At 41.9% G+C, this 12,103-nt stretch overlaps 1 protein-coding gene across 1 annotated transcript in view; it reads left to right on the top strand.

Moving 5' to 3' along the window:
- Window positions 1-303: 303 nt before the first annotated feature.
- ncapd3 (non-SMC condensin II complex, subunit D3) overlaps window positions 304-12,103 on the top strand; it is a 50,354-nt gene continuing 38,554 nt past the window's right edge. Inside the window, exons 1-9 of the mRNA XM_055660620.1 lie at window positions 304-468; window positions 2,212-2,372; window positions 3,991-4,153; window positions 5,635-5,819; window positions 7,078-7,242; window positions 8,099-8,160; window positions 8,658-8,745; window positions 8,835-8,971; window positions 9,854-9,926. Of these exons, the coding sequence (XP_055516595.1) occupies window positions 408-468; window positions 2,212-2,372; window positions 3,991-4,153; window positions 5,635-5,819; window positions 7,078-7,242; window positions 8,099-8,160; window positions 8,658-8,745; window positions 8,835-8,971; window positions 9,854-9,926 (1,095 nt within the window). The 5' untranslated portion in view covers window positions 304-407. The remainder of the gene's footprint in view (window positions 469-2,211; window positions 2,373-3,990; window positions 4,154-5,634; window positions 5,820-7,077; window positions 7,243-8,098; window positions 8,161-8,657; window positions 8,746-8,834; window positions 8,972-9,853; window positions 9,927-12,103) is intronic.

Here is a 12,103-nt window from a genome sequence, read left to right as displayed (position 1 = left end):
TTTCCCTTTCCCCACCACCACACACCAAGATGTTTCTCTTCAACATTCCTCAGCGGAGGAATCGCGCCCCGGTATTAAATGCGTCCTCACCCTCCCCTATTAATACCCCCCTCAGCATTTTTAAGTATGCTCCAGTTATATATATTGTTTTGTTTTAAACCCGCCTCCGGAACCGACTGCGCAGGCGCGAAAACGCCTTCCCGTCGCGGGAAATACAAACGTTAAAAAAAATGTGAATGAGGCGGAATATTATCATCATTATTAATAATAATAATAATTACAGTTGGTATTACACGCCGGCAACAACAGCAGCAGCAGCAGTGGTGGTGAAGTGAGACTGGAGCGCGGGCGTTGGCGTTGGCGTTGGCTGGCGTCCCGAGTGCGGTGGCGGTGTTTTGGCGGGAACAATGGCCGGAGCGGCGGCGGTGCGGGAACTGGAGGCGCTCGGGCTGCGGCGGATCAGCGCCGGTAACACGGGCAGGGTAACGGGGAGAGCGAGGGGATCAGAGCCGGTAACGGGGAGCGGGGGAATACAGCACCGGGGTAACAGGGTGGAGCGGGCAGAACGGGGAGGGGGTAACGGAAAGATGCGGGCATCTGTTATTATTTTGTTTAAGAGGGAACTGCAGATGCTGAAGAATCGAAGGTTACACAAAAAAGCTGGACAAACTCAGCGGGTGCAGCAGCATCTATGGAGCAAAGGAAATAGGCAACGTTTCGGGCCGAAACCCTTCTTCAGACGGGTTTTTCTCTTCTCCGTCTGAAGAAGGGTTTCGGCCCGAAACGTTGCCTATTTCCTTCGCACCATAGATGCTGCTGCACCCGCTGAGTTTCTCCAGCTTTTTTGTGTAACCTCTGTTATTATTTTGTTTCTTTACCCAATTCATCAAAGGCCTGGCACCATTCATTGTTTACGCTGTGATTGTTTATTGGAGGAAATCGACACCTTCTGCTGTCACGAAATTTCTTCAGTCGAGATACCAAAATAGCATTATGTAACTGGCGAGTTTAAAATTAGGATTCTATGGGTCAAGTTGACCCTTTGATTCAAGTTGTAGTTTTTTAATAAATTGACTGTAGCTGGGTGGAAAAGAATCGGGGGGAGAGAGAGTTGGTTGGCATGTCAGTGAGGTTTGATTATAGTTGATAATGGGGTTGATGGGGCTACAGTTTAAAGTTGGGAAATGTCAATGATCCAAATGTCATGAAAAAAATATTTTAATAAACGCAATCTTTCTGCATTTAAATGTTTATTGCTAGCAATCAAGTGGTAATGTTTGGGCAGTTTTCCTGTGCTATGATAACATGTCACTTCTGTGATTTGAAATCGGGCAACATAGTTGAGATGAGTAGAAACATTCCATTGAAGAAGTGTTTGTTTTTGGAGTTCTATAGGCCAGAGAACTGTGATAATTGTATTCAGGCTGAAGTTGGTAAATTTTTAAGTATATGTATAACAAACCTTCAATAAGCGAGTTCGGTATTTCAACTGCGCATGCCCAGGTCATTGGTCACTCGAGATAAGCATTCTCGGCTGCTGGGCTGCTGCGTGTGTGCAGACCTGCGTTTTGGTCGGGGTCAGGCCTGTGTCTCCGGTGCTGTGGGCGCTGTTGAGTTGCTGCTGGGCTGTCCCTGTCCAGGAACGGGGAGAGGTGTCTGCGGTGGCCCTGGGCTGGCGGGGCACCGGCCCGTAGCTGTGGCGGCACTGGGCTTATGGCTGGCGCGGAAGGGAGGTGATGGCTCCGGCTCTGCTCCAGCTCCGGGGCGGGGCGGCATTCCCCAGCAGGCCTGGGACGGTCGGCTGCACATCTCTCCTTGTCCGGGGTGGTTATCGGTTGGTCCCGTCGGGGAGCGCGTTCCTCAGGAATTGGAGCGGGGTTGGGCTGGGGAGGATGGGGTTTGTGGTGGGGGGGGGGTATGTGGGCGGGGGAGGGGGTTGTGTTGGCAGGGTGGAGGGGAGGAGGAAGAGAGAGCTCGTAGAAAGGATGGGGGAAGAACCATGGGGGATAGGGGGGTATCACAGAGGAGGGGGGGGCAGGAGCCAACGAGGGGAGGATCAGAGGTGATGGGGCTGGAGCTGGGGGATGGTGCGATGGGGACTCACAGCTAACTCAGAGTTTTAGTTATGTAGAGATAGATGTTAATTCATTTCTTGCATTATTCCTGTTAATTTTTGGCAGATGCATTTAATCTTGATGTTTATATTTTCAGCGTGGGTGGATACGATATGGGAGGTGGATTTTACAGAGACTGAACCGTTAGATGAATTCTTGGAAGAGGAGATTACGGAAAATGCACTTGAGGCATTCACCCAACTTTATAAGAGTATCTTTAAGTTTGTTGACCAGTCGCAGCAAAATGTGGAAGTGGGTGTAAGTATTCTGGCTGAAACTTGCTGAAATCAAGTTGTTATCAATGCAGGTTAAAGGCATACAAAATGTGTAGGAAGGAACTGAAGATGCTGCCTTTCACTGAAGATAGACATAAGATGCTGGAGTAACTCAGCGGGACAGGCATAATTTCTGGAGAGAAGGGATGGGATTCAGAAGAAGGGTCTCTACCCAAAATGCCACCCATCCCTTCTTTCCAGAGATGCTGCCTGTCCTGCTGAGTTGCCCCAGCATTTTGTATCTATCTTCAGCATCTCCAGTTCCAAGTTAAAGGCAGCTTTTCTCTTGCTTTCTTTGTAGATTTTTTTTTAATGGACATTATGATCTACACTCTTGCTGCCCTCAAATATCCATTGCTTACATTTAAGGCATCTGTAAAATGTGTATGATAATTCAGTTGATTGGTGATTTAGTGGGGCCACAATTGTTTACACAATATTCTCCTCATTGTGATGTAATGACGTTTCACTCCAATAACCTTATGGCGGCGGTACATATTACAAAAGCAACTTTTAATTTTCTGATGTTGGTTGATAATACTTACTGATTGTTTATTTCAAATTGAATTATTTTGGTAATTCAAGAGCTGGTGAACTTTGTATGTATATAGATATCCAATGCAAGCTCTAAAGTCTTATTGACAAGTATTGTAAGAAGCAGAAACGAGGAACTGCAGATGCTGGTTAACAAAAAAGACACAAAGTGCTGGAGTCACTCGGACAGTCAGGCAGCATCTTTGGAGAACATGGATGGGTGATGTTTCAGACCCTTCTTCAGATTGATTGTGTTGGGGGTGAAGAAAGCTAAAAGACAGGAGGGAGAGACAAAGCCTGGCAAGTGAAATGTGTTTACAAGTGAGAAAGGTTTTTAATAGACAAGTTGTTGGACAATGAGCTTTTATTCTCAGCTACACCTACCTCCAACCAAACTTGGTAGTATGTGCAGAATGCATTCTTGGATTATCTAGTAGAGGTGATTAACTTTTCACAACCATTTTTATTTTGCATAAAATCTATTTGGTCCAAAACCATGCTGTTTGGATCTTAATTTTGTGACCTATTCATCTGAAGAAGTGTATTAGATTCAAGAGAGTTTATTGTCATGTGTCCCAGATAGGACAATGAAATTCTTGCTTTGCTTCAACACAACAGATTATAGTAGGCATAAATAAATATATATATATATATATAGATCAGTGTGACCATATATCAATGAATATATTTATATATATATATAAATATGTGTACATATGTATTATATATATATACGCACATTATACACATATATAAATAAACAGATAAAGTGCAATGGGCTATTAATGATCAGAGTTTTGTTTGAGTTGAGTTTAATAGCCTGATGGCTGTGGGGAAGTAGCTATTCCTGAACCTGGAATTTGCAGATTTCAGGCTCCTGTACCTTCTACCTGAAGGCAGAGGGGAGATGAGTGAGTGGCCACGATGGTGTGGATCCTTGATGATGCTGGCAGCCTTTTTGAGGCAGCGACTGCGATAGATCCCCTCTGTTTTTGATTATGGATGTAATTTTTTTTAAATTGTATCTAATTTTTCTTTTCTGAATGTTAATCCATATTTGTATTTAGGATGTTTGGACAGTGTTTGCGGAGAATAATCTCTCCCATCGAGCACTTGTTGCTGTGTTACATCACTTTATCCATGTGGTTCAGGATACAAAGGCTACTGTCACCCAGAGACAATGTGCCTTAAATGCAGCTGGGCTGTATTTCCTGCTCCTTGAAATCCCAGGTGAGATTATACAGTTCATCCATTCCTTAGCAGTAGAATCTAAGTTAACGGCAATAAATCTTTTTTTATCATAATGCGGCATTCTGTATAGAATTATAACCTCAATACGTCATTTTGAATCGATTATATAACAGTGAAAATGACGGGAAAAGGGTGGAAAAGGAAAGCCCACAGAATATCAGGAATAGCCCACAGATTGCCATTCAGCAAACAAGACATATTTACAATCTGAAAAAGTGCAAGTCGTTATGCAGACAATTATTTAATTGTGACCCACGCCTCTGCTCTTATAAAGAAGCTTGCATTAAGATGTGGGGAGTCAAAAATGCTGGAGAAACTCAGCGGGTAAGGCAGCATCCATGGAGCGAAGGAAATAGGTGACGTTTGGGTTCGAGACCCTTCTTCAGATGTGATAATCTTAACCTTAGTTATGAGCTAAAACAACTGATTGTAAAGTTGTCTTGTTTATTCTTCTGGAGGTGCTCTAGAAATAAATACTTGGGGTTTGAGGATTGTGAAGATGCTCTTTAAATGGAAAGTGTTGGGGGTTCCTCAGAGAGCCAATAGTTGTACGCTTAGCAAGGAAGATCCAACATACATTACCATTTTAGATGTTCTAACACACATTCCACAAGCTTCTCTTCCTGCAGTGTACACGTGCATCTCCTCCACACTGATAACTTATTTATTTATCCTACACCATCTCCTTTATAGATGAAATAATAAGTAATTTGCAAAGACATACTACAATTTGTGTAAAATGGCTATTTTGGGCAATTAAGATTATTTAATTGATCCTTGCTATTGATGGCCTCCAGAGGTACTGAGTTAGCTTGAAGTTCTTTTTGACATGCTGAGCTGAACATCTTACTAGTGTTAAGGAAACAAAGAACTGCAGATGTTGGTTTACAAAAAAAGGCAGTGCTGGAGTAACTCAGTGGGTCAGGCAGCATCTGTGGAGAAGATGGATAGGTGACATTTCAGCTTGGGATCTTTCTTCAGAAGCTTGTGGGTGCAGGGAGCAGCATCTATCCTTGTAGCTGCATCATCCCTATGATATTCCTCTACTCTTATCAACTTGAATGACCTGTACCATAATGCTGTGGTCAGTTTGCTCATCAGTGCTGCAGTTTCTGCTGTCATCCAGTCAGACTGCTGGAGCCGTTTGCACAGGTGCAAGGATTGATGCTCCTGTCTTGATCCCTGTATGCTTGTCTCTTGTCATCAAACCCCACTATTCCTCTTGGCTGACTAGTTCTACAGTTCTTAATCTAAGGGATGTGATTGACTTTTGGAAAAAAGTGTTGAGATGTTCTCCTTCCAGGAAACTTTGCAGAGTCCATATCTTGATCACCAGCTCACGACATGGTTTCCTGGAATATTATTTCTGAAAGAGCTTTTGTAATAATATTGAAACCTTGAGTGACAGTATTACTTTGGTTGTCAGGCTGCATTGGGTAATTTTTAGGTTTGTTTTGCAGGAAGTGTTGCCAACCGTATCTTCCATCCAGTGCTATTTAACAAATGTTTGGATACGATTAAAAAGAACTGGCCGGCAGCAGATGGAGATTTCCGAAAACGGAAAAAGGACACCCAGGCAAAGAGTTCTCGAGGTGATGGCAAAGCAAGAAAGCGAGCCAGACCAGTTAGACAGAAAACTAATGAGGTATGCAACTTAATGTAAATCATGCATTTCTCAAAGGAATTTAGATTTTTGATGTGTCTTTGCTAAGAAAATAGTTTTGGGCCTGTATGTATTTTGAGAAATGGGAATTGTGCATTAAATCACTATACATGACATGTCGGTGAGGAAATCCTGTTATTGATGATATGTGATTAGAAATTAGGATGAGAAATCATTAACTGCCACCATTATCGAAAGATGTTTAATGTCAATAGAGAAATACTGGCATTCACTGGATTTCACAGTGTTCCATTCCTGAGAACTGTCTTTGCAGGAATGGAGAACTACTGTTCAATTCTGACTTTAGGGTGCTTTTCTCCAGAAGTCAGAAATTAACATTTTCAATGACGCGCATTTAACATGAATATTTACAAGATGTCTTTCTTCCTTTGTGTGGTTACATTAGTACGGAGTCACAATGTCCGCATCCTATTGCTAGTTTTGATTGCCTTAAAGTATCAATGGGTGTTCCATTGTAAGGAGTGTTTTACAAGTGTCAATAGAAGAGATTTGCTTTGTCAGTTTCCGCAGCAAATCTCTTGATGGTGTCCTGTATGCACCAGCAATGCGTTCTTACAGAGAACAAGAGTTGTTTTTGCAAAGAGTCTGCCTGGACATGCTGGGCCAAATGGCCTGATCCTGTGTTGGAACCATTCTATAATTTACGATTCTATGATTACTGCTGCATAATGCATGGGGCGGTTCTTCTCTTTTTTTGGCTTATAACAGTGTGTTCAAAGATGAAATCCATTGAGCTGATAATTACTCGGGTATTCACAGGGCTCACTCACATCAATGCTCACTCACATCAATGCTCTCTCGTCGGATGTGCATTCCCCCATTTCAGACGAAGGATCTTGACCCGAAACAGTCACCCATTCCTTCTCATGCTCCCGATGTTGGGGTCACAGCTTAAGGATAAGGAGGAAATCCTTTAAAACCGAGATGAGAAGAACTTTGTTCACACAGAGAGTGGTGAATCTCTGGAACTCTCTGCCACAGAGGGTAGTCGAGGCCAGTTCATTGGCTATATTTAAGAGGGAGTTAGATGTGGCCCTTGTGGCTAAGGGGATCAGAGGGTATGGAGAGAAGGCAGGTACGTGATATTGAGTTGGATGATCAGCCATGATCATATTGAATGGCGGTGCAGGCTCGAAGGGCCTACTCCTGCACCTAATTTCTATGTTTCTATGCCTGTCCCATTGAATTACTCCAGCATTTTGTCTGTCTTCCACTTCAGGATATGTTTGAGGAAGAAGATGATGAAGAAGATACTGACTATTTGTCCACACGTGACCTGCTTCTAATCAGAAATAATATTTTCTCTCTGCTGAAGAATTTCCTGCGATTGCTTTCTAATTTCCCTTTGAAGGACAAACCTGATAATGCTCTCCATTGTCTGCAGGTAAAGATATTACATATTATAGTGTTGCTCCTATGATTTAAAATGTTTTTTATTATTTTAGTGTTTAGAGATACAGCCTGGAAACAGGCGGTTTGGGCCACCCAGTCCACACTGACCAACGATCCCCGTACACCAAGACTATCCTACACACACAGGGGACAATTTACAAATTTACCAAGCCAATTAACCTACAAACTAGACTGTCTTTGGAATGCGGGAGGAAACCGGAGCACCTGCAGGAGACAAGGACCCAATTAAGAGTCAAATATTAGAAAGTAAAAAAAAAAGGGGGGGGAGCATAACAGAGTAGGGTGGCACAGGAGCGCAGCGATAGAGTTGCTGGCCTACAGTGCCAGACCCGGGATCGATCCTTATTTAATAACATTTCATTGATAAGAATGCATGTGAAAATATAATAGTAAGTAAAATCTGTGGAGCAATAGACCTATTGAGAAAAATATGTAGGAATTAACTGCAGATACTGGTTTAAACTGAAGATAGGCACAAAATGCTGGAGTAACTCAGTGGGAAAGGCAGCATCTCTGGAGGGAAGGAATGGGTGATGTTTCGGGGTCTTGACCTGTAACATCACCCATTCCTTCTTTCCAGATGCTGCCTGTCCCACTCTGGCATTTTGTGTCTACAGCATTTTGTCAACAGTTGAGAAACTCAGTTGGAGTTCAAAGACGAACCGATTGTATGTTGATATGTTGCAATACTTTACTCGAGGAGGAAGGAGACACGAATAGATTTGTGGAATATTGTTTCTCAAGTTTTGTAACTGAATTGATGGTATTGGGTTTAATTGATACCGAGCTATTGATTTATATATTGTGTATTTTCACTTTCTTTGCAGCTATTCACTGATCTGACCAATTTTGAACCTGTACCTGGAGGATTACAACTTTCAGATCCAATGTAAGTATGTAGATTCGTGATGATTAAAGTACTTAATTAGCAATCCAGGGGCCTAAACGGTGATCCAGAGTAATACTGGCGAGACAATACGCGGAAAATGGTGTTACACTCAGCAGAGGGGAAAAAATAAAGCAGTGTTGGGGTAACTCAGCGGTTGGGCAACATCTTGGAGAATATTAATAGATGACGTTTTGGGTCGGGACCCTTCTTTGGACGGATTGCCACTGGTGTGAGTGGTGAGAGTGGGAGGGGGGGTAAAGAGACCCAATTCATTCCAGTATCTGCAGTTCTTTCTTAAACTAGCATGTTTTTCAATTTATTTTTAATTAATTTCAAGGCTTTCGGATATAATGTTTGGGGATTCAACAATGGCCTCAAACATTATCCAAGAGGAGCTGGCAACATTTGCAATATATACATATGAGCTTAGTAAGAATGTTTAAAATCAAGTTGAATGGATTTTTAATATCAATTTCACCTCTTTTGTTTTATGCTAGAAACTTTGAAAGAACGAAAACTGTGCCTGAATTAGCATATTATGGACTTAAATTACTGTGTTCACCCAAACATGGTGATGTTGATAAGGTACTGTTTTAATTTAATTTTTCCATAAGGTTTGTTTTGGCACATTTGAAATAATTAATATCATGGATTTAAAAAATATATATTTTCAGACACTGCGTTGCCTGTTTCAAAGACTGTTGAGTATAATATTAATGCTGGATGGTGTGAACGGCACCAGATCTGTTGCTGTCTTGGGAGTGGGACAACGAACTATCATTGCCAGAGATCAAGCCATTACATTTGTCAGGTCAGTAATTCTCGCCAAGCTTTTCTTTTTAGACCAAATTCTAAGGGTTGTGCAATTTTTCACATTTAAGAATGGAGTTGACCAGATAGCTACGTGGGAATTTCTTGATTGAAACAAATGTGAAACTTCTTCAGCCAAGTTTAATTTGCCACCTTGTTATAAGAGTTGTTGACTACTCATGGTAATCTCTCAACTTGTCTGCAACAAACCCAAGATGTAGACTAGGAATCCCACAGTAAAATTAATTATGGAAAGACTAAGCAGATCAAGCGCAATTTGTGGGGAGACGAGCATTTGATGACCATTCATCAGATATAGTGATTGTTAGAAATCAAAGTTGTTTTAACTGCATAAGAGGAAAAAATAGAGAGAACAACGAAAATATCTGTGATAGTGTGTTGAGCAAGAAAGACTGGATGATTTTGATGAGGCCACGCCTGGAGCACTGTGTTCCAATTTGGACACCCTGTTGTAGGAAGAATGTCCTGAAGCTGGAAAGAATGCAATGAAAATTAACGAGGATGTTGCCAGGACTTGAGGGCCTGTGTTGTAGGGAGTGGTTGGGAAGATAGGAGGTTCAGGGCTGATCTTGTAGAGGTGTATAAAATCAAGAGGGAAATATGGGAAAATGCACAGTTTTTTTCCCCAGAGTAACGGAATCAAGAACCAGATGACGAAGGTTTATGGTGAGAGGGGAAAGATTTAATAGGAACCTGAAGGGCAACTTTTTTCCACTGAGGCTGTTGGGTATATGGAATGAGCTGCCATAGAAGGTAGTGGAGGCAGATACTAGACAGTTGGACAGGTATATGGATAGGAAATACTTAGAGGGATAAGGACCAAACACGGGCTTTGTTATGATTGTGAAACTTTTTTTTGTAGCTACATTGTGGATGAAGTGAAGGAGCCTGCGTTGCCCGTTCTTCGAATATTGCTGCAACACATTTGCACTAAGGTTTGAAAATTCTTACAAATCATATTTGATAGTTACCAATCTTTGGACTGTTGATTGTGGAAACAAAAGAAACTCTGAAAGGAATGTCATCCACTGATCTATTGGCCCGGTATGCAAACTGCAGGGGGTCCAGCAGGGGGTTTGTTTCTTCAAGTAATTCACTTCCATCACCTGCCAGGGCAAAGGGATTTCAGAGATTCAACACCCTCTGCAGGAAATGACTTCTACGAACTGCAATTGTAAAAATTCAGCCCCTCGTCTTGTAGTTAATTTACTGTTTGAGGTTCTCCTGCTGGTGAAAGCATTGCAGTGTCTCCCCTGGCAAGCCCACTCAGGACCTTGTGTGTATTGTCTTCCATCACAGTGAGGAATGTTGATTCCATTGTGGTGGATCTTTATGATAAATGTTATTTTATGTGACTATGTATTGTTGCTTTTCGTTTAGTATGGCTGTATGGTAACCCAAATATCACCGTACCTTAATTGGTGCATGTGACAATGAACTTGAGCTTGAATAAGGTAATTCCTTATATTTCTAAGTACCAAGGAACCCAGGATGGTTGAGGACTGGAAAAATGTTGCACTATTGTTCATTATATGAAACAAATCTCTGGATAAATGCCAAAACGACATTTTAAGCAGTGGTGGGAAAGATCTAGAAATAATGAAGAGGGATAGAATGAATGGCATTTGCTTAGCTGCACTATTTCCAAGTTGTAGATGATTCAAAACTTTGAAGCAGATTGATAATAGGGGGAGTAACCAAAGACTTCAAGAAGATGTAAACAGGCTCTTCTTTATGTCCCCTGAGTTTCTCCAGTATGTTTTGTTTTTATGTGCTTTTGTTATGGTTTTGGAGTTTGAAATGGAGAGTGGGTGCAGCAGCATCTATCTCCTTCGCTCCATAGATGCTGCTGCACCCACTGAGTTTCTCCAGCGTTTTTGTGTACCTTCGATTTTCCAGCATCTGCAGTTCCTTATTAAACATACTGTCCCCAGTGTTTTGGGATGTGGGAAGAAACTGGAGCACCCGGAAGAAATTTACAGTCGCAGGCAATCGTGCAAACTCCACACAGACAGCACCTGAGGTCAGGGTCAAAACCGGGTCTCAAACGCTGTGAGGTAGTTGCTCTACCAGTTATGCCCATATGCTGTCCAAAATTCAAAATAATGTTTTGAACTTTGGAAAAGTGTAATTTCAATGTTTCCAAAGCATTTCCAGACATGATCCAACTTGCTAATAACTGAGCTCGAACAATAACTGTTCATTCACCATTGTTAGGTCTAAATTGTGCAACTCTTAAAACGGGAGCATTGGAGTGCCTTCATCACAAGGTCTGCAGGAGTGCATAGAAGTGGCACGATAACGCCACCTTGAGGGCACCTAGGGGTGTGCAGTAGATTCTGGTCTTGCAGATACCAATTTGCTACATAAAGTGTAGGAAGGAACTGCAGATGCAGGTTTAAACCGAAGATTGACACAAAAAGCTGGAGTAACTCAGCAGGACAGACAGCATCTCTGGAGAAAAGGGATGGGTGACGTTTCGGGTCGAGACTCTTCTTCAGACATAAATATAACTTGTTTATAAAAGTTTACATTGTGTAAAAAACAAAAACAAAGATGGAAAAGGTGCAAAAAAAAGGATAAAATGGGATGACATCAGACCTAAGAGGATATACCTGTCAGAGAATAATAAACAGGTGGGGGACACAAGGAACTGCAGGTGCTTGAATCTTGCATAAAACACAGTTCTCCATGTGTGGAAGTAATGGATAGGTGACATTTCAGGTGAGGAGCCTTCTTCAGACCCAAACAGATGAATCTTCCTTCTGGATAAAAATTAAAACTTCATGTCATTAAAGATCAGTGTGAGTTTGGGAGGACAGGTTAGGTGTTATAGATGCTGAAAACTTTGGAAAAATGGGAAATACTGGAAGTACTCATTGGTCTGGAAGGAACGATGGAGTGAGAACCAGTATTAACATGAGATAGCAGATGTTGTAATCTAGTGCAAAAAAAAAACAAACTGCTGAAGGAACTCAGCAGGTCATACAATACCTGTGGAGGGAAATAGGCAGATTACATTTGACCTGAAATGCCATCTGACCATTTCCCTCCAAAGGTGCTGCCTGACTCATTGAATTCCTCCAATAGTTTGTTTCTTCTTTCTGGATGA

The sequence above is a fragment of the Leucoraja erinacea genome, chromosome 32, assembly GCF_028641065.1.
Source record: "Leucoraja erinacea ecotype New England chromosome 32, Leri_hhj_1, whole genome shotgun sequence".
Classification (NCBI taxonomy): domain Eukaryota; kingdom Metazoa; phylum Chordata; class Chondrichthyes; order Rajiformes; family Rajidae; genus Leucoraja; species Leucoraja erinaceus.
Note: the sequence above shows the minus strand (reverse complement) of the source record. Positions and strands in the feature narration are given on the sequence as shown.